A 23,499-nucleotide genomic window follows, 5' to 3' on the forward strand; every position below is an offset into this window, starting at 1 on the left:
CTCAAATTACTGGAGGATGAAGCCTCCTTTTAATCCTATTTTCCTGGCCATATCACCCTCTCTCTTTCCACATTGGCTGTGGTACTCAAGGGGTAGGGATTTCTTGAATTGCTTACTACAGGACCCCCTTCACCTATTACACCACCCACCCCACCCCCATTCTCTTGTTCATCATCTTAAAATTCAGGAACTTAACATGGCCTTGGTTGAGCAACATTTCCTTTTAAAATGGTAACATTCCTTTCTTACCTATCAGTCTCTGGTTTTACTGACAAGCAGCCTTACACTGACTCTTACTAAAGACACACTCATTACTTTCAGAATCATTTTAAAAGTCACCATTTTAAAAGTTTGAACCACATAAAAATGTAAGTTGAGGAAAGATGTGTGCTTATGTCTTTACAAATAGATTGCTGGGTGAAGGTTATGAGTGTTAATGTCTTTCAAATGGGTCCTAATGTTTCTACTGACTTTGGGCTGCAGGTTTGTTACCGGGTCCTGACAGTTTGGCTCCTGAATAGGCAAGGCTCTGAACTTCTGAACTTTGGTGTAAAATGACAGGTTCAAGAGGAGATATACGGTAGGCGGTTCCGGAAGGCTGTACCTTCCTAGTACCTCAGCCAATAGGGAAAGGAAGAGGGCAACATGTGGCTGAGAGTTTAGGAAAAAAGGGAGGCTGCAGTCCGTGGTTGTGTGTTGAGGATTTTTTGCAGGCTGAGAAGTTTTTGCAAGACAATGGCGAAATTCAGCTGATGCACAACTCAGCCTGCTTGTAATAATGGACAATGGACATGTTCACAAACAATGGATAGTGGACATATTCAGAAATGGGGTCAATATATCCTTGAGAAAGACACAAGAAGAAGAGTCATCAAGATTCAGCAAGTTTGTCAGCAAGCTTGAGAAAGTAAGAAAAAAGAGAAGCCATGGGTGTGCCAGATGACCACAGCAAGACGCAGGAAAAATTAGATTATTCAATCAGCATTCTATTTTAGATGCATGAACAGCTAGGATTAACCAATCATGTGTTAGCTAGAGACACGTAGACAGTAGAAACTTATTATAAATATAGCCCTTTTAGGGATAATAAGTTTGGCTTCACTGGATCATATTGAGTATGGCGTGATGTCCCTGAACCTTCACTCCCCGCAGGTGTGTGCCCCAGTGGACTCTGTCTCTTTATTCAAAAAAGTTGAAGGACTCCTCTGTCTCCTTTTTGAACATAAACAGCTGGCATTTTGTGCATTCTCCTGACAGCTGAAGACTTGGTTCAGGATCCTTCCACTCTCTGGGTCCGGCATGTGGCAAGAAGAGCTGGAGGCATGCCTCACCCAGTTTTGGTGATCTGCTCCCTTCAGCACTGGCTGGCCGGCACTGGCTGGCCAGAACCGGGCGGCAGATTAGATACACAAGATTGTCCACAAGATAGGCAAGAGGCATACCCGAGGGTCCATGAAGGGGTCTTTAGGGAGAGGTGAACCAGGGAGGGTCTGTGAAGAGTCCATAGGAAAGAACATGCATTGACTCTCCTTTATTGCCTGGAGGGGGCAATAAAGGAGAGTCAAGAAGGGTCCTGGCAAATCTCACCAGTAAGCAGTACTTTGGGGTGTGATTAACACATATCATAGTTTTGGCTTTTGCGAACAATAAACTGGATGCTATTTGCTGTATATGATAATATAATGTTAACTTTTGCAGAAGTAGCTGTAATTGTGAAATAATAACAAATTATTTTACTTTCTTAACTAACTGACAATACTTAAAATAACTCAGACATATTTGTGGAGTAGATTTATATTTGTGATTTTGATTTAGATTACTTGTGGTTAACTTGCAATGACTGAAATAGCTAAACTGTCTGCATGGTCAGATAACATTTGAGGAATGGGCATGATGAGGACCACTGCTACTGACACTTCGACTATCAATAGCTGTCACCTGCTGAAACCACGGAACAGGGGGCCATTGTGAGGAGGTGACAAACGACCTTCAAAACCACATCCAAGATTACTGCACATGCTCCAAAAAGGTAGACAAGATGAAGGACCATGCTAAAAAATTCCTGGAACCTGTAAATTTGTTCAAAGAAATGTTTGAATATGTATAATCATTTATGAATATGCATTTGACTGATGCAATAGAAAGGGTATAGAAGAAGAGTTGCTATGGTTAGCTGATGTGCCTCTGGCTGCAGCTACACACCCAGCACTATTATGTTTGATTTATTATTTTGTCCCCTATTGTCTATTAACGAAAAAAGGGTCTTGACTATAGGGCTGAGAATCCCAAAATACCTCTGAAGGGTCCTTTAGGAGAATATTGAGATGGTTTGCAGATTTTCCCAGAAGTAGCTACAGGGACAGGGGTGCCCAGACTGAGTAATATGGTGTATGCCCAGAGGGAGCAATATGGGGAACCTGGACGTGTTTTGCAGAGATAAACAAAACTCCACAATTTTGTGAAAGTTGTAAAGCCGCTACGTTTATTACAATGCTGGATGCATGTAGGAATCATTCCCTTAAAATGACATGCACACGTCTGAGAACTTCAGATCCCTTTTTATCCCCCTCTCAAATACATATGCATACAATTTCACAATAGGCTCATACATATTCATTTTTATGAATTTCGTGTGACATTTGCTGCTAGTTCTTCTTTATCAGAAAGAATTCGTAGGTCAGGTTGACCTGCTATCACAGCAGTCTCTCTTTATCACCTTCTGTCTCCCCCCACCCCCTTATCTCTGTCCTTCACTGAAGCAGTTTCTCTGAGCCTAGGCTTTTGCAGTCAGGCTAAATAGCTATGTTTTCAAACCACAGCACATGGGGGCTGAATCTGTTGCTCTCAGCACTGTATTATTTTCTTTATTCAGCACATATGCTTTTCCTCATATCTACAGTTTGAACAATCCATCCCCTCACAGTCTCACCCATGTTATGTTTGCCCAATTATCCCATTATAAAAAAAAACCCAGACAATATTAAAAGTAGTAGCAATTTTAATTGAATAGTTAAAATTAAAAAAAAAAAAATGGAAAATAAGGGATAATTTGGTTTCAATAATAGCGCATAAGCAAACAATAACCACAGGGTACAGAGGGCAGAGTTCTGGAACCCTTGCCACCTCACATACAAGCTTGCCAAGTGAAAATCACCCCTTATATGCCATGTGTCAATACCATCTCCTCCTATTTTCGGTTGGTCCCTTTTCTATCTCCACCTTCATTACCACCTTTACCAAGCATATGCCACCACTCAGTTTGGTGGTCGCACAAGTCTTTGGGGGTCATCACTGATGAAGGCTCAGTAGTCTTCTTCATTGTCCTTTAATTCACCTTTGGGTTACGCATACACATCAAGCCAGTACAATGCAAGCCAAGACTAACATATCACTGCATCTACATATCAAGGCAATAAATCCCTTATAATCAGCATTTTCTGGGATCCAACCAGGTTTTTGCTCATTTTTAGCAACTGTATCTTCAGCTTCTTTCCTGTTGTCCTTGAGAACATCTGCTGGGAGGGGGCGGGTGGAGCCCCTCCTCTCCCTCTCTTCTTTGGCATTGCAACTTTTAACTATTTTATTATTCTCAAATATTAATTACTGTATAAATATGGATTACTGTTTCAATTTTTATCAGCACGAATCATACCTATTTATCACACCCACTATTCTCAGTTCCTGCACCATAACTGACGGGATAGCGGTGTTATAAGGAGACGTACAGAGCTTCAAAAGATCTGCCTTTAACTGAGACTTAGCTACAGGCTGCAGCCCCTTCCTTTCTGCCCTTGGAAGAGGGAATTGCTTTTTAGACACCAGTCATCCAGGTTGCCGCAGGGTAATGTGGAGAAGCTCCAGACCCAGTTTCTATATCACAAGGGCACTAGTATCCCCATCATCCTTCACAACACTAGCTGGCATTATCAACTCCAGTCTTCAAATCTTCTCCTAGCAAACCACAGTCACAACCAGGAATAATCAGAAACTCATGCTTTTCAAACGCATCTCTTACATTCACCAAAAACTCACAGGCATCCCTGTGTTATTTTACACAAATTGCATGTGCTTATCTTTCTTATTTATAAAAAGAACATTACCACAATTGTTCCCTTTTGGCATAAAATTGAAATTAGTTAGAGAAGCCCCTGTGTCTACCAGGAAACAGACCTCTCCCTTCAGTAAGGGTTCCAGTGTAGTGAGCACCCAGCACAATAGCAGATCTTGAATCCTTAACAATCCATATCTAATGTTTTCCTTGTCCTTTCTTTCACATCTTCTACATACCTGAGGTGCCTTTCTACCCAATTCCTACAGGGACACACTTGGCCACCTCTCCAGCCCCTGCTCCTGCTGTTTATGGGCTCTCACCTTCTGTAAGAAAAAACTCTCACTTTTAAAATTTTAAAAGATTTATTAAACTTCAACAAAAAATATACAACAAAAGACTGAAGAGGGAAAAATTTCATAGCTGGGAGTGTCTGTAGCTATCAGCCATGTGCTCATCTACAAAATGGATGCTCTGCCTTTTATACTCTTAGCCCCTCCCAAAGTTTTATAAGTCAAATCTTTCTCTGCCATCCATTGGTGGAGATTACTTTCTTACATCTTGATTGGAGGTCAGGTGTTGCTATGCCATGCCTCTTGGTAGCAAGTTGATCCTCTCCGAATGTCCTGACTACAAAGACTATTACAAGGGGGAAGCGAAAGAGGACTGTGGGAGCACATATTACAATAATATCACTATACATATACATAATATTCACCCCTTAATTGTGAGGGCTGACATTACTCATCTGTAACACTTCCCACAGCTGATAAACTCTCTGCAAAATCACTTACTTCCCTGGTGGCACCCTACACTGTACACCAAAGCTGTATCTTATAGCATATACCAAAGCCGGTGCTTATCAAGATGCAGTGTTTAAACACACACCCGCAGCACATCTGGGCTGTTCTCCAAGCACCACAGACTCTGTAAAGCACCAGGTGCCAGCACAGCTCAGTGGGTGGGTACAGCTGATGGTGCTACAGGAATGGGCAGGTGAATGGAACATCCTGCCAGCCTCATGGGGCTGGGGAGGCCCCTGCCTGCAAGGGTGGTGGTGTTGGGCACAGCCTTGGCTCAGTTCCACACCTCCCCAACAGGTTCCCAGCCCATGCTGCCAATACTGAATATCCACACTTGATTTCAGCATTCTTCACCATAGAGAAACCATTTCAAGCCCTGAGAAGCAAGGAGACAAACCCAAATCCTCCACTCTGGCTTCATAATAACCCAGGGAGGAGTGTGGATATAGGAACAATACCTGCCTGTTTTCCTTCTCCTAGAAACTGGGAATAAAAAAGATTTTCAGCTGGCCCTGTATTACGCTGTAGATTTTAAAGACAAGAGAAGGTGGAGAACATTCCAGTCCTCACTGTTCTTTCCTTATCACATAACTTCCCTCTGCTATTTGCCTTAGCCATATTTCTCCACATTCCTCTTCAACTGATCCTTTCCAAAATTAATATTGTATTGTCCCCTCTGGGCGTGTGTTGCCTAGACCATTTCTTGGCATCTCTAATTGTCCCCTCTGGGCATTCGTATCCTTAATTACTTCTGGGAGAATGCAAAAACCATCTCAACATTCTCCCAAAGGACACTTTGGAGACATTTTGGAATCATCACTCCCATAGCCAAGAACCTTTTTTGACTTTCCTCTGTTGTCCACACTGGGCATCCTGCCATGTTTTACTCCCCAACGTTGTGCTCACCAGTGAGATTTGCCAAGACCCTCCCTTGACTTTCCCTTACTGCCCTGCTCTGGGCATCCATGTCCAGTTTATCCTTTCCTGTGGACTCTTCATGGACCCCCCCTGGTCCTCCTCTCATCTGTCTCCTGGATGATCTCAGATACCCAATCAATCACCTGGTTCTGGGGAGCTGATCACCGACACTGGGTGAGGGTATGCCCAAAACTAGGCAAGAAAATAAAACTATAGAGTCACTTCGGCTACAGAGTAGGTAGGTATTTGTTTATTCCATGCTGGGAGTAAGGGGGTGTCCAACCTACAAAACTCACTCAGTCTTCTTTAGCCTTCAGCTACATTTTAGAAGTCCTTGTGTGCAACGTCACAATTACAACATATCATTAGGATACTCATATTTGCATAAAGCTGTGTTATAGTTTTGTACCAGTTGGTTGCTTTCATCCATGTGTCAGTTCCTTCTGTAGTGGTCATCAGTTGTTTTACTTATATAGATCAATTAGGGCAAATAACAACAGATATACATACAATCTGGCAACATGCAAAAATACTCCATGAAGTAACAAAGGATTATAATCTTGGTCTACTGATTTATGGGAGACATTTACCTCTTAGCTCCCTAATCTAAATTGGTTGAAAAAATTATTCATGGGAATCCTGTTGTTAGGAATAATAATTTTGTGTACATGCATATATAGCAAGTGCTTTTTGTGCTCCTGTCAGTGAACCACAATGTATTATGATGATTGGAAGAGATATAAACTGAGACATACAGTAAAAAGAAGAACATATTTCCAGAGAATAAACACATGATAATTTGTGAAAGAACTCACAAAAGTGAAAAGAAAGGGGGCATTTTAAACCTAAGTGGTGTGTTACAAAAGGTTAACCACAAGTAATATTGTAACAAGATGTGCAGGCAGAGCAAGCAAGATAGTGGAGTTAGTGAGATAACATGCCCAAGCAAAAGCAGGCAAGATAGCAAGTTTTAACAGAACTTGCAAACTGCTAAATTAGCTAAAAACAAGTTAGACTGAAAAACAGGAAACACAGAGCATGTGTTGAAGACAGAGATAAAAGTTCAAATGTGAGGAAAACTACAGAAGTCTTCATCAAAAGATCACCAGAAGACTGATGACCCATTTGTGCTGTGTGATCATATCTAATACCATATCAAAACCGTATAATAATTTATTTGCAAATAATTGCAAATGGTTTGCATTTTTTAACATTTCTGCTGAGATATTCACTATACTTTTTCTAAGTGTAAAATTCCTGAAGTTGGGAATAAAGCTCTGACAAAGATATGAAAGCCTGTATTATATCTTGTCAGAGGATTAGAAGGTATACTTCTAGTAAATTGGTTTCTCCAAATTCCTCTAAAGATCCCTGTAATTAAACTAATATGATTTATAACTTGTATAGGTGAGATGAGATACCCCATAGTACACTGACCTGTCCAATTTCCATGCAGTTGTTTAAGGGCTATTCCATTTCCACACAACCACCAAAAGTAATCTGGCAAATCACAGCTAGTTATGATGCTCATGTTGGAATTGTTAGTATGACGTGCAAACAAAGTCATACCATTGAGCAAATTGAACTTTAAAATCCAGTGAGCTATGTGCTGAATTTACATCTGCTATGTTTCATAGAATGGCAGTAATTCTGGTCCAATTGGTATTATTAAACTGGCCAAAGTTTGGTCCTGTAAAGTTTGACTCCACATAAATAACATATTGACTCAGGAGTGATAACTGAAAAAGGGGTTTTCCTAAAGGTGAACCTATTTGTTTTCATTGTGTACTAATATTATACAAAGTACACGGGCCTAATTCTATCCAATTACTAGAGGATCCCCCTAGTAAGTGTAATTGTTGTACCTCTACACACAGCCAATAATCTCCTATTCCAGTATGATTAGCTACTGCTTCAGGCAAAGCTACATACTTATTAACATCAAAAGTTACTACAATCTGCCAAAAAGCAACAAAGCAAAGCAAAGTATTCATGATTCATTTATGATTTATGATTTTCAGCTTCAGTCCATCATTATAAATGATTGTTACTGTCCAAGGTGCAACAGGAAATTTCTTTACTCAGGTGTAATGAATCCAGGTAGGTTTTTCTCACACATGAATTGTAGTAGAGGTTGTCAGGAGGACTTGACATGGTCTGTCCTGCTTCTCCTATAGAGGATCACCTGAAAAATTCTTAATGCACACCCACCAGGATCAATCACGAGCAATTTATGATTTGGTTGCTGAGGTTGGGTTTCAAATAGAACATTATACTTCTGATGCAACTGAGTGTTAATGGTTTATAAGTATTCATAAATATATTGATTACGAATCTGTGCCAGGTTTTCATCATGAGGGACATTTAACCCATAAGATCTACAACACAAAATGCCAAATGGGCTAATCTTTTTTTTTTTTGGCCTTGGCTTTACCCCTATTCTTACGAGGGCAATTGGTAATGCTTGGTACCAGTATGACTTTGTCTTATGACAGATCTTAGCTATTTGTTGTTTAAGTATGTGATTAATTTTCTCTACTTGAACACTATCTTGTGGCCTGTAAGGAGTATGGAGTTGCCACTCAATTCCCAAGTCATTGCTAACAGCTAATACAATTTATGCACAAAAATATGATTTTCTATCAGAGGATATTTCCCTATGTGCTCCAAATCTAGGTATGATCCATTCAACAGTAGTTATTACTTTTCTAACTTTTTATGTCCTACAAGGGAATGCTTCTGGCCATGCAGAGAAGTGTCACGATCTGTCCTAGTGAACGGATAATGTGATGGTTCGTAGGGGTGATCTCAGGGTGCAAAGAACCAACAAGGCACAGGGGATTTGCAGTAACAATCAACAAATGCAATTTTATTGAAATAACCACAACAGAAATGCCTTGGTGAGGGGAACCAGGGGAAAAAAAGGAGAAAATAAGGAAAAGAGGGAGGAAGAGGAGGGGTGGGTTATAGCTACCAAACGGGGTGCTGCATTATCCTTCAAGATCCAGCCGGCGAAGTTCACCAGGCCACATCTGGGGAGATCTCAGAGGCATATTTCATCTGGACCTCAGTTTATACTGTTTTTTGCTGGGGGAAGGGGGAATGAATTTCACAACCGAAACAAAGTTCTTCAGGGGGAAAGAATGGATTTGGTCACGGGTACACAAAGTTGAGCTAGACAGCAGGCAAGAGCCATTGTTTTCATGGCCCACTGCTTGCACCTGTACTTGCTTTGTACTTGCTTTCCTTCCTCCACCGCTGCACATCTCCCCCAAGTTGCGGGGGGGGGTTCAGTCCAAGTCTATGGAAGAAGGTGAGAGGGGACCTTGTCACACAGGGATTTCATGTCTTGGTTCCTTGATGAAGAGGCCTACATCTCTACTTGTCTGTCACGATGGTTAAGGAGGGGCAAGAGGGGTCTTCTCTTGGAGGAGGGACCATCCCAAAGCTCAAACCAGTCAGGCCAGGAGGTGGGGAGGATTCCTGGGCCATTGTGGAAAAAGGGCAGGGTGATCAGAATCCAATTTTATTGTGAGATAGAAACATTTATATACTATTTCAGAGAGACTAGTAATGTGTACTACATAGATTAGGTTAAAATCACATACACAAACTTATGCAAATAACATCTCTTGCTTGCAGAGTTTAATGGGATTTTCTTTTTCCAGTAAACCCGTTTGATTGAATCTTCTTGCAATCTAGGTCTAATTTTCAAAGTTCTGTTTGCTTTTGCCAAGACATCCTGGTATCAAATCTCTTATGTTAACCAGGTCCAAAGTCCATCATCTGTCTTGTGTCCCCCAACATTCCAACACCCATCTGATTTAATCTTCTTTCAATCTTCAAAGCTATTTGTTCTTGCCAAGGCATCCTTTTATCAAATCTCTTATGCTAACCAGGTCCAAAGTCCATCATCTCTCTTGTGTATCCCAATAGTTAACAATATTGGTCACCTTAATTTCAATATCATTAGATTTGGCCAGGACTGCTTGGTATTTTAGGAAACTTGAAGGAGACAGCCAGTGACAGCCCTTTTGTTCTATAACAGCTTACACCATGTGCAACACTAAGTCATCTTTTGTCCTAGTGTAAACTTCCATTCCTCTTCAATGTTCATCATCACTGCTGGTATTGTCCTAAGGCAGGTGGGCCAGCCCTTGCTCACAGTATTGAGCTGTTTAGAAAAATCGGCGACTGCCCTTTTGAAAAGACCCAAGTGTTGTGCCAGCTCCTGCGCCTAGTCTTTGTCTCTCATGTGAGATAACCAAAACTGTTTACTTACCCCAGGAAGTCCCAAGGCTGGGGCCCTCATGAGTTTGTGCTTTACCTCTTCAAAGTTGTGGTTTGTTTCAGGGGTCCACACCACAATATTTTTAGAAATTTTCACTGGCTCATATAAAGGTTTCACCACTGGTTCATAATTGTATATCCACAACTGGCACCAATCTGTTGTTCCAAGTCCAGAGTCCTCTTACGATTTGTGGCTTTGGTGTTTGGCAGATTTCCTCCTTCCATGCAGTTCTCAGAGATTGTTGTTCTCCAAAGACTTCATATCCAAGATAGGTCACCTGTTGTTGCACGAGCTGAGCTTTCTGTTGAGACACTTGACCAACATTTAGACCAAGAAAATTCAACAGACTTATTGTCTATATAAGGCACTCTTTGATAGTTTTTATAGCAATTAGTAGATCATCTACATATTGAAGGAGTGTTTCTTCCCCAGGAAGAGACTGCCATTGTTACAGTTCTTTGCCCAATTGATTCCCAAAAATTGTGGGGCTGTTTTACTCTTTTTGAACCCCTGAGGTAACACTGTCCAGATAAGCTGGTTTTTCCAGCCTGTGATAGGGTTCTCCCATTCAAAAGCAAGTATGTTTTGACTTATTCTGCAAGTGCCGCACAGAAGAAAGTGCCTTTGAGATTTATCACCAAGAAACAAATGAGATCATTGCAGAGTTTAGTTAGCAAAGTGCAGCGATTTGCAACCACTGGGTGGATTCTTTTAGCAATCCCATTGACTGCTCACAAATCTTGCACTAATTCATAGGTTCCATTAGGTTTTTTCACTGGTATAGAAGTATTAAATTTGGATTCACATTCTTTCAACAATCCTAGTGTCAAAAACTTCTTAATAATTGGTTTGATCCCTTTTCTGTCCTCTGTTCTCAAGGGATATTGTCTCCTAACAGCTGGTCTTACTCCTGTCCCCAGTTCAGTCTTATAGGGTCAGCCAATTTTTATTTCCCAGGAGCATCAGTATTCGATACTTCTGGGTATACTTGATTCACTATTTGCTGCAAATAATTGCTATTGTTCGCTGGTCCTCTATCAATTGCCAACCTTAATGCTAAAATAAATTTGCCCTTGGGTACTTTAAATTTAATTTTTCCCTCTCTAAACTCAATTGCTGTGTCTAAATTTTCAAGGTGATCTCTGCCTAACAGGGATTTTGGTGAATTTGGTAGATGGAGAGATTGATGTATTCCCATCCTTTTCCCAATTTCGTATTCTAACAGTTTTAAGAAAAAAAGCATTCTCTGGTCGGCCTGTGGAATCCATTACCTGGATATGTTTTTCACTTTTAGGCATTAAAGTTTCATTTAAAACCAAAAATGTGACCCCTGTATCTTTTAAGACTTCAACTGCTTTAAAATTCCATAGATCCATATGGATTCCATGGATCCAAGATCCATACCTGCATCTTAACCATAGCAGATCCACTAAGGAAAGATCTGTGGGTCCCTGTCACTCACTGTTAACTATTGCTGCAACAACAGCTTCCTGTGGAGTGTTCAGTAACTCTGGGCACTGGCATTTCCAGTGCCAGTGCTTTCTTACAGTAAACACATTGATTTGGTCCTAACCTCCCTTGGGATTGATTTGAGCTGCCTCTATTATTTCTGCCTTTTCCTCTGCCTCTGTCTCATCCCTGACCATATTCTCTTCTGTGATGTTGCTCTAAAGCTGTCACTGGCTCCTGTGAGTTTTTAGTTCTTCTGCTTGTCTCAGTAGTTATATACCCTCCATGTTTCTTCTGTGATTGCTTCTAAATTTCTATTATCTGTCTCTTTTAATCTCTGTGATGTCTGGGCTGGACCGTCCTGGCATCAAGGAGACTAACTGCTGCTACCCCATTTCTGAGGCAAGATCAAGGGTTGTAAACTTTCACATTGTCATTCAGAGACTCTCTACAAAGTCGGTAGGAGACTCATGCTGTCCCCGTTTAAAATTAGACATTAATGCCCAATTTACTGCTTTCAGAATGCCATTCTCTAATCCAAATTTTACTAACTTCCAGTATCTGGTTATTGAGGCATATTCACCTAGATTGTTTGGATCCCACAGAGGATTTGTGGTAGGGATTAGCATGTTTACATTACTTTATAGGGCTCCACTAGCAATTCATCCCTGCACACATGCTTTAGTTGTTCTAATCAGTAACTGGTTTTCAGTTTCTGTTAATTCTGTCAGCATTAAATTGATATCACCTCAATCTGGGTCCTGGTTCTTGACTATCGAATAATTTTGCCACTTTACTGGGGCCTTCCCTGTAACCTTTAAGCTCTTCTCTCCAGTGATTCAAATCACTAGTGGAAGAAGGTACTTTTATGCATCTGACATCTGACATCTGCACTGGCATCTGACATAGCATCTACATTTTCAGTGGGGTCTGTAATGGTATCTTCGTCTGCAATGATACCTCTACAGTGGGTATCCTCATCTGCAATGAAGTCTGCTATGGTGTGTTGGTTTGGCACAGCCTGGTTTTTGATAGCAGGAGAACAACAGAGGTAGCTTCTGTGACAAGCTGCTAGAAGCTTCCACCATGTCTGACAGAGCCAATCTCTGATGGCTCTGAAGATGGACATGCTGCTGGCCCAATTAGAGAGGTTGGTAACAGTCTGTGATGACATATTTGAGAAGAAAATCAAAACACTGCTCATGCAATTTTTTTTCCAGGGATGGCAAGGTGCCACCACCAGAGGCCATTCCTGGAGCAGTGCACAGCAATATGCCACAGCTGCAGCCATCTCAGTGTGGCCAACAGAGAGCCTTGCCTGCCTGGCCTCTCCTGGCCAGCCACTGTGCCATGGGCAGAAAGGCAGGGGCAGCAGCAGCTTCCCCTTCCCGGTGCACGTGGAGAGGCATTGAATGGCGCCAGCGCCACTGCAGCCACCACTGCCTGTGCAATGGGGCAGAGCCGCATGGCTGGCAGCAGAAGCATGACGAGTGACTCCAACGTGGAACCTGGATGAGATCAACTTCTCAGTGCTGCAGGATCCTGCAGGAATCTTTGAACTCGTGGGATTTGTTGGCAGTGGTACCTACAAGCAGTAGCTCTTCTTCTAGTCAGAGAAGAGGAGGAAGTGAGGACTCGTGAGGGAAAACAACATGGCGGCACCAAGATCAGTGGTAAAGAAAGAGGGGGAAGAAGTGCTCCAAGTGTCAGAGCCAAGATGCAAGCTGTAGTGAGGACTGTGGTGAAACAAACTGTCTACTTGTAATGCATGAAGTCTACCGGGGGTGAAGAGAGCTGCTTGTAGCTCATGGGAAAAGTGTTCACACTGGAGCGGGTAGATGCCAGAGAAAGCCATGATCCAGTGTGTGAAAAACAACTGCTCACTCTGAAAATTCAAAAAGCTTTATTAAACCTTAACAAAAAAACAACAAAGGACTACATAAGGAAAAACTGCAGAGCTGGGAACTGCCCCTCGTGCATACCACATTGCCAGTTCATCTTCAAGATGGGTGCTCAGTCTTTTATACCCCTGGGGATTGCATCAGCCAGCCCTGGCCCTTCCCAAAGTCTGTCAGCCTGCTCTTCTTTGCCATTTATCAATGGAGACTGCTTTGTAACTTGATTGAATGTCAGGTGTTGCCATGCTGCACCCCCAAAGCACCAAGCTTTTCCATTCCCAGCTGCCCCATGCAAGGGACACATGTGCACACTTTCTTTTTACTTATCGTAGAAAACCCAGCCTGTCTGATGGCAACAATACAGGGGGGCGGGGGGGGGGGGGGATGGGAACTATGGGGAGAACAGAGGACATCTCAACTACAATAACATAACTATACATCACTAAAGCTTTTCTTAATATTCACACAATAGTTATCTTTTAATTGCAAGAACCAGTTTTCTCATTATCCATCTATAACAAGTGGGAGACCCAAATAGAGAGAAAGGGGCCCCAGCTTCCAAAGACAGAGAGAGAAGGAGCCTTTGCTTCCAAACTAGAGCAGCCTATCCTTAGGGGACTGCACCCCTTGGATGAGTGACCCATACCACAACAATTTTGGGATGACTGTTTGCCCATGGGAGGGACTCCATGGCATAGCAGAAAAAAGACTTCTCTCCCTGAACAAACAGAAGATCTTGAGTGACTGTAAGAGACAGTCCTAAGTTTCCCTCATTCGCCTCATGACTGTTGCAAGGACAGAGACCAAGACCCTGAAGATCCCGACTGGAGTTCTGGCTTGGTTGAGGTGGATGCTTGCCAAGGGATTATTTGCAGGTGAGCTTGCTGTGTCACCACAGTACACTGTTTGAGCAGAGACTGGCAAGGAGCAGCTTGCCCTGTATGCTTACACCTGCTTCATGATCCTTGCTCATCACAATAGCCCATGAATTTCCCCACCTCTTGGCCAGGTGCCACTTGCTTTAGAGAAGATAACTGGTGATTCCCCATGGAAGATCCTTCATCTGCCTCACGACTGCTGTCAAGGACAGAGATTGAAGCTCCCCACCAAGGACTGAGACTGAGATCCCTATAATTCTAACACAGGGATGCTGGCCTGACTGAAGTGGGATGTCTGCTAAATGTTACCTGCAGGTGTGTTCGCTGGACCAAGACTGGTTTCCCATGGGAACCAGTCCTGAAATGGGTCACTGCTGGGACTGGTTTGTCCTGTTTGGAACCGGACTGTCTGTACTTGCTCTCAACAGACTTATTCTCCACTGTTTTGTAGCTGTTCCCTCAACATACCACCCTGTTCCCACCCCCTGGTGGAAGACTATAAAAGACCTCTGAGTTAACCAAAGACTAAAATTCTCCCCAGTGTGACAAGACAGATCTATTGGCTGAACAAAAAGGATTTAGTCTCTCTGTTGGTAGCTATTTCCCCTCGCCCCCCTTTTTCTCTCTCTCTCTGTCTTTTATCTCCTTTCTAATCCTTCTATCACATTTGCTGTGGGCAAAGTGCATTTGTTTTTATTAATACTGAAAGTCCCCCTGCTGTGCGTTTTTTGCACTCTGAGATCAGTAAAACAAACCATCCTGACCCCAGCTTGTACTAGCGGATCGTGACAGTAAGTGTACTTGTTGATCGTGACAAACTGACCAAAACCCCCACACTCTGTCTCCCTCTGCTGTTGGTGGTGAGGAGAGAGGGGCTGGGGGGAAAAAAAAGATGTTTTAAAGGCTTATTTTACATCTCATTATCCTCCTCTGATTCTGCGAATGATAAATTTATATCTTTAAATTTGAACTTGTTTTGCCCTTAGTGTTTTTTTCCTCCAAGACCTTATCTCAACTCATGAACCCGTTGTTCATCTTTTTCCCTCTCCTTTGCCCAGCTGTAGCAGGAGAGGGTAAGCAAATGACTTTTGCGGGTGCCTGGCCTTTGGCCAGTGTCAAAACACGACATATGGCAACTTAACCTTCAATACTACCTGCTTCTGCAATGTTATCTGCGCTCGGTTGTTGGACATAACAAGTGCTACATATATAATTCCATATGCAGATAGCATTGCAGATCCTGTCACGTGTTGATAGCATTGCACAATTCTGTGGAGACAGCAACATTATTACAGATATACACATATAGCACACCAGGGCTCAGCACTGCTCAGACCAAATATACACAATACCACACCATGTATGGTGTTTGCCCCCTCCATACCCACAAATTCCCCTCCTCTTTAGTGCTGGAGGGACATCAGCCAGTAGGGGACACTGCTACAGGGGAATGGTGCACAAGCACTCACCGCCCAGGAAGATGCTAAGGGCACAAAGCACCTCACCCTGGGCAGAAGGCTTCAGGGATCTACACAGTCCACCATGGGCCTTCAGCCAGGCTCTTTTTTTCTGGTAGTGGCAGGAGGAGCCACCATGGATCACAGCAGAGAGGAGACACCCAGCAATGCCCTTCCAGCCTACTGCTGGCCTAGCAGCAGCTCCAGCTGAAATGATCACTAGAAGACACTCACAGCCCATACTGCATTTGTTGAACATTTCCCAGAGAAATCCATTCATTGCATCTGACACTCAAACAGCTTCAACATGGACCTGACTACAGCTTTACCTTACTCTCTTGCAGAAGAGGATAAGAAGCCACCAACAACTGCAGTGGACCCAGTGTTTGTATCTCCAGACCACACTGGAGAACACACTGTGCACTTGCTTTTTGCAGTGACACCACTGTTTCAGCGGTGGGCAAACAGATGTGAGCCAGGCAATATATAAAACAGAAAGAACAGGGGCAAGCCAGTTTTACTTATCAGCATACTTCTGCTATCTTTCTGTTACTAAATGCCCCAACATCGTCAGGATAAATAAAACCCTCTAATACTGTCTTTTCAGTGTTAACAAGTAAGGCATTACTTTATTCTTGGTCCAGAGGTGTGTGTATGGCCAACAAAATTCCAGCCTCCATACAGACATCGATGCAACACTTTTTCACTTATTTGTACGTTGTTAGCAAACAAAGAAATTAACAGTAATTGATTCTAAATTAGATAACTCTCATAATTACTATTCTATCTTCTATTGGCCATTGAATTCTTGCTTCTTATGCTAATTAGTCCTTATTTTTAGTCTTTTTGGTATCTTTTTCCTCCAGTAGAGACTTTCCGATACATATACTGAGTCTTTGTTAGCCCTTTATCTTCCAGTTTCTGTGAAAAGGTCCTTACAGTCCATAATTTCTGCATTCTAGATGTCCAGCTTCAACAATATATCTCACTCTCCCCAGTTTTGTTCATTGAAACTTATCTTAGTTTAGAAAAATGTAAAGTTTCAGTAATTTTCCAAAGCTGTGTTCCCATAAAAGGAGCATATGACAACTTTACTAAATGCTGGCTAAAAGTTATTTAAGACTAACACACTACCTATAACTTACATACTGATTATGATTAATTTTTAAAAACAATTAGATTATAATTAAAACATTAATTTAAAAATTAGAGAAGTTATATAATTTCCACCATTTGGGTCTAGAAAAGGGAGCAGCCAAAGCACACAGGTGTATCTGACTGTAAAAATGAAAAGTAAAAAGAAGGAAAAAAGCCTGGGGAATCAGAGGTTCTAGTTAAAATGATACCTCCTGTCTCAAACCCCAAAGATTCTGTCCATGTTTTCTTTGTTTGGACTAGGGAGAATAAAGAGAGAAATAAGAGAATTTTAAAAAGAAAAATAAAATTAAAAGAGGGCAAGAATATTAAGAAAAACTTACATTCCGAGCTTAGGTTACTCATATGTTGTAGGCAGACACAGATGCTATTGCAATTACTGTTGTAAATATAGGTATCATTTCAGACTTCATTTCTTCTGCAGATACCATTATGGATTAAGATTTACCATTATAGATTAAGATTTCATAGCAGAGGGAAATGCATCTGTGGATGAGTACCCCAGTGCAGTTACATCCACACATACCATTCATAACTTGCATCTAAGCTCTGTCTTCCAGCAACCAGGCATGTTGTGTGACCACCTGCACAGGTTGAACACATTTCTCCTACCTAAGTCCCAAGGCAGAATGGTGGATGCTCCTTTGAGAGCAAAGGCTGCAACTTCAACGCAGAGGTCTGCACCATCTACCCTGGCTACTGCCAGTTCCTGCATCCAGACAGAGCTGCCAAAAGGAGAGGCTGCAGTGTGGATCTCTCATTGCAGGAAGTGAATAGATCTTTCTCTAGGGCAGGAACAGGCAGCAAACTTACCTACAAAAGGTGTGCCCAGGTGGAGGACCAGCTGTTGTTAAGAAAAGCAAGAGGCAGTGAGAGGGCTGCATAGTATCAGGAAGGCTGAGAAGGAGTTCTTTCCCAGGAAGGAGAGAGTCTGCTGGTTCCAAGCACAGTTTGCAGTAGACCCACAGCCCAAAGCCTAACAGCAAGAGACTCCCCCAGTGACACACATAGAAGGGAAGAGGACCAAGAGAACACACAGAAGGGAGAAAGGCTGGTGTGGAAGAGTGGAAACTTGAAACAGCAAGGACCTGCAGTAAGAACAGTCTTCCCCCAAAGCCACAGGTGCTCTTGTAGAACATTTCCAAAAGACAGAGGTGCCCTTGCAGAACCTTTTACTGGTCTGTGGAAAAGACTCAGCAGGAGAGGCACTGAAGATGAGTAAGGCAGCCTCATCTACTCCCCATATAACGACCAGTAAGGCAGCATAATCTGTTCCCCATATAACAATCAGCACAACTAAGAAGAAGGTAACAGTAGGAAGAGACTCTTTTCGGAGAAGCATGAAGGCACTATTCACTGGCATTGTCCTATTTACTATTTACACTATTTACTGCTGCATTGTCCAGATCATGCTGCTTACCATGGACTCCTAACAGAGATTTCACTGAGACACTACCATGCCTCGCACAGTCCACCATTACCTGCTGCAGCTATTTCTTGTGGGTACCAGTGAGAAGCATCAAGGAGGATTACAGATCCCTGGGAGCAGCAGTAGCTGCTGACTCTGGAGCACAGGTAGTTTTTGACCTTCCCAGTCAAAGCAAAGGGGTTTGAAAGAGCCAGTCTAATCTGGGGAATCAACAAATGTTTACAGGACTGGTGCCACAACCTGCTGCTTAGACTGCTGCTTTGGCTGCTTAGACCATCAGATTTGCTTTGAACAACCTGGTCTACTGAGGGCAGATGCAGTCCATCTGTCAGAAAAGGCAAAAAGCATCTTCACTCACTGGCTTGCCAAGCTAGAGAAGAGGGCTTTAAACTACAGCTACTGAGAGAGAAGAGCTTCTGTCCATCCCACTCCTATCACAGACAGCAAGAGACATCCTGAGCCTCATGGCATTCTGGTCCAGATGGGCCTGCCTGCATCCAGATGCAAGGGCTTCTCCAGCATGATGGACATGGAGTCATTTTTTATCACCTCAGCCCCTGCTCAGAAGCTGTGGCCAATGTTCCTGCCCCTTTCCTCTCCAGAAGCCAATGGAATTGTTTTCTGCAAGCGCTCCTGTAAATCATAAGGAGAAAACTGGCTTGAGCAGCAGAACAAGCAGGATCCAGTGCAGACTGCAGGATCTTTTGCTGCTAGGGGAATGCCTGCTGATCCTCGACATTTTGCAAAGAGAGATGGTGATGTGGCAGTGCAGCCAAAGCAAGGGCTTTGTGAAAGGACAGGAGATGGGTTTGGCTGCTCAGGAAACCACAGCTCCCTTCCCACAACTGCGGGTGCTGATAGAGGGCTGGGCAGCTCCCCACTAGCACTGTCCCAGAGCGCTGCCTGGTCTGTGGGCAGGAGGAGGCAGAGCAGCAGGAGAGCAAACACTGGAAGATCTGCAGGTGAGTCAGAGTGTTCACAGGGGCCTGGTTGCTCATGGAAGACACATCTGTGCACAGGAAGCTCCTTTCTCATGTTTCATGCTCCTACCCTCCAAATCTAACAGAGGGCTTAGCTGGTGTTGGGTAAGAGCATATTCAGGGAGATTCTTCCAGCACATGATTTGTCTGGGTTGAGCTGGGTGTGGGTATACTGGGACACAAACACTGCAGAGGCATGGCTTTTACAGTGGTGAGAGCAGCAATGCTGCCCCAGTGGAGAAGGCATTGCTGTGAAGAGTCCCATCAGTCAGATTCTCCCCACTATGGAAGAGAATGAGGAGAGCAAAAGGGCCAAAATATCATCTGCTGACCTCCAAGGACAAGATGGCAGTAGGCATGGGATTCATTTCTCCCTTCTACCATCCCAGGGAGGAGCTGCAGAGCTCAGAGGGTGCTGGAGGGTCTGGCAGGGGATACCAGTTTTGCTGCAAATGCTGCTTGTGTGGGAAGAAAAGCAATGTGTAGATGCATGCCTGCTTGCACCCACACCCCTCGGTTCTCCCCCTCCAGGTCATGGAGGTCCTTGCCCTGACCCTGGTTACTCTTCTGGCTCTGCTGCCCCCAGCCCAGCCCTGCTCCTCAGAGATGAACAAGGTCAAGGACCTCCTGGAGGTGAATTGCACAGGGCAGGCTCTCAGCGCAGTGCCCCCAGACCTGCCAGCAGACACAGGCATCCTGCTGCTCAGTGACAATCGCCTGGAGTCCCTCTCCACCACTGCCTTTCTGTCCCTCACCCAGCTTCAGGACATTGACCTGGCCAACAATGGACTGGTGGCTCTGCACACGGGGGCCCTGCTGCTGTCCCTGAAGGAGCTGACCCTCTCCCACAATGCACTGGCAGCCCTACCTGTTCTGGAGGGCCTGCCTGCACTCACCCACCTGGCTGTGGCTCACAACAGCCTGGAGACATTGGCTCCGGGGGCTTTCCGCACAGTGCCAGAGCTGCAGAACCTGGACTTGCGAGGGAACAAGATGCAGCAGCTGCCCCAGGAGGCCTTTGCAGGGCTGAATGCACTCAAGGAGTTAGACCTCTCAGACAACCTCCTGAAGGAGCTACCCAAGGAGTTGCTGCAGGACCTGAAGAAGCTGGAGACCCTCTGGCTCTCAGGGAACCAGCTGCAGACCCTGCCAACAGACTTTTTCCCAAAGGGGCACTTCTTCATGTATGTTTTCCTCACTGAGAATCCCTGGCATTGCAACTGTGACCTGCACTACCTCCAGACCTGGATCCAGAAGAATGCTGACATTGTTTATCAGCCAGAGCGGGGTCTGGAGGAAACAAAGGTGGAGGTCGCACCTGAGAAGGTACTGTGCCACAGCCCTGCTGAGCATAGGCAAAAGCCCATCATTCACTTCAAGCTTAACTGCAGCATTGTGGAGGATGCGGATGAGGAAGGAGGGGATGAATATAATTATGAAGAAGAAACAACAGAGAAAGCTACCATGACCACCTTCCCCCCACATCCATTCATCTCCAAAGAGCACACTACCATGTCCTGTGCTATTACCTCATCTTGCCTTCCTACCCTTACTACCACAAGGTCTGCCCCCGCCAGACGTTCCCTCAGCACCCCTTGTACCTCCACCCTTTCCCCAAACCCTTTGCTTGGGGTGCTGACAAGCATCAGAGCTCCCAGCACCACCATTCCTGTACCAGCCAGTCTCACCATGACATCCACAGAGACCCCCAGTACTGCCACCATTCTCACGGCTGCTACCACCATCACCCTGCACAGACCTGCCACCTTTGACAATGCTACTTCACTGCCAACAGCTATGAGCAGCAACCCTTCTAGCACCAGTGGCCATCCCCAAACCACCCTTGCTGCCAACAGTATCTATGGCAGTCTTATGGGGTCCACTGGCACATTTCCGACCACTTCCACAGCAGTGCCTTCCACTGCCATGCTAGAGGCCTCTTCCATTGTCAGATCTCCATGTCCAACTCTGATGTCAGCCAACACCATGCTTTCCACTCATGCCCCAACACTACCACCTCCCTTGGACACCACACACTTCACCCAACCTGCATGTTCCCCTGTACCTGCTCCTCCTCCCCTCTGCCCATGCTCCATCCCAGGACAGGCTGTACCTGTGCTGCGTTTGCAGGCAGGTGGGGAGGCTCTGCAGTGGGGGCAGTGGGTGCTGAGGCACTGCTGTCTGTTGCACTGGGTGCTCTACCTGGCTTCCTTGGCTCTGCTGGTCCTGACCATGCTGGCTCTAGCAGGTTGGCTGACATGGATGTGTCTGGTGGGACAACCCTCCTGGTACCAGTCCTTGCAGACCCAAGAGGTGCAGTATCCACTGCTGGAATGGAAGGAGTCAACAGGAAACCCTATGATGCATCTCAGCAGCTTCAAAATCCCCCTCCAGCAACCTAAATTCTGTACAATCAAGGAAGTGGAGTTGTGCCCTGAGGTTACATACTGCACAATTAAAGATCTGGGGGTACAGTGCAGTCCTCCTGCAAGTTACTCCTTCTGCACCACAAAGGAGTTGTGGGTTCACCACAGTCCTCTGCATGCATCAGTCAAGCCTTTCTCCAGGAAGCCGATGGTCACAGACCTTAGCTTCCTGAGGACCCCATCTGCCTACAGCCTAGACAGGGGTGTTGAGACCATTGGTGATGTCAGAGTGAAATATGCAGGTAACACCATGTAAATGTGTTACACACGTGTACACTCAGAGAAAGAGATTGAGAGTCATGGCTCTGTTCTATATGCTTTGTTTTACAAGGGAAAGATCTACTTGCCTAGGAGGAAGCCATCTAGCTCTTTCCTCTAGTATTCTCAAACAGCCTGAAGTTTCCAGAGCTTGGGTATTTGGCAGAGGAAGATAATGTCCTAAACTGGTCATTGATAGTCTGGGGCTGCCACTGCCTGATTTAGGGGTGATGGAGGGCAAGCAGAACTTATGTTGTGCTCTGTCGCAACTGCTTCTGCTCAAATTATGTACACAAAGATGCAATACACTTTCCACTCAGTGCCAGGTTCTTAATCACATAATAAATATTCTGTGCCTGAATTTAAAAGAGGTGCTGGTTTGATTTCACTGGACCTGCCACAAGTCCTGGTATTTGGAATAGTGAAGACAGGGAAGAAAAGTCCATGGAATGTCAGAATCCTAGAATATCCTGAATAGCAGGGTCCCCTGAGGATCAAGTCCAATTCCTGACTCTGCACAGACACCACAAGAATCCCACTCTGTGCCTGAGAGCATTGTCTAAATACTCCTGGAGCTCTGGCAGCCTTGGAGCTGTGACCGTTCCCTGGGGAGCCTGTTCAGTGCGTGACCACCCTCTGGGGGAAGAATTTTTCCTAATATTGTTTCACTGGGATGCCTCCATGAGGGGGGCACATGAGGGCCCTGTCCCAGGTCCCAGAGAGCAGAGATTAAAGCTGGCCTCCGCCTTCCCTCAGGGGAGGTCTCCATGATGAGGTCTCCCCTTGATGTCCTCCAGACTGAATATGTCAAGTGGCCTCAACTGCTACTCATACCCTTCCCCTCTAGACCCTTCCCCATTTCTGTGGCCTCCTTTGGATACTCTTTAACAGCTTTAGATGATTTGTGTATTCTCGCATTCAAAACTGCACACTTACACTCCTATTCCTGACTTTGGCCCCAAACCCTGTGGTACTGAATCTCACGGGAAAAAGCATTGCGCTGGCAGGTAATAAGGAAAGTGCAAGTGTTGATGTTGATGCTTCTGCATGACCCCTTATGCGATGGCCAGATATGGAGGAGTAGGGTGGGAGGCTTTGAAGTGCAACAGATATGACTTGCAAGGGATTATACTTGGACAAAGCACTCCAGAGCTGGCCAAACTTTGTGACCACCTGTCTAGATGTCATTCTAACATTTTGGGAGGTGTGAGAACAAGGCTACATTCACCATTGGTAAGGGTCGAAGGGCTCACTCCAGAACTCATGCATAAATGCAGCAACTGGATCCTATGAGTTGTTTTTCCAGCCTGAAATGCAGTTCCAGTTCTAACTGCCTGAAATATATTGTCAAACTGCTGTGAGTCAGCGAGGCCTTCTGCTAGATTAACTCCTGGACTGTCCACAGGTGGGAACATGTGCCTGTGCTTGGCCAGCATGAGTATGTATGCTGGTGAAGGTCTGGTGTGCAAGTGTGTCCGTGGACATATACATACTACGTTTGTAAGGGGG

At 44.4% G+C, this 23,499-nt stretch overlaps 1 protein-coding gene across 1 annotated transcript; it reads left to right on the top strand.

The window, feature by feature from the left end:
* The first annotated feature begins 19,265 nt into the window (after window positions 1-19,265).
* Window positions 19,266-21,988, top strand: LOC135458990 (platelet glycoprotein Ib alpha chain-like). Its single transcript, XM_064734531.1, has 2 exons — window positions 19,266-19,288; window positions 19,838-21,988. Exon 2 carries the CDS (start codon window positions 19,841-19,843, stop codon window positions 21,986-21,988), a length of 2,148 nt encoding a protein of 715 aa, XP_064590601.1. The 5' UTR covers window positions 19,266-19,288; window positions 19,838-19,840.
* Window positions 21,989-23,499: the final 1,511 nt, after the last annotated feature.

Source organism: Zonotrichia leucophrys, chromosome 28 (assembly GCF_028769735.1).
Source record: "Zonotrichia leucophrys gambelii isolate GWCS_2022_RI chromosome 28, RI_Zleu_2.0, whole genome shotgun sequence".
Lineage (NCBI taxonomy): Eukaryota > Metazoa > Chordata > Aves > Passeriformes > Passerellidae > Zonotrichia > Zonotrichia leucophrys.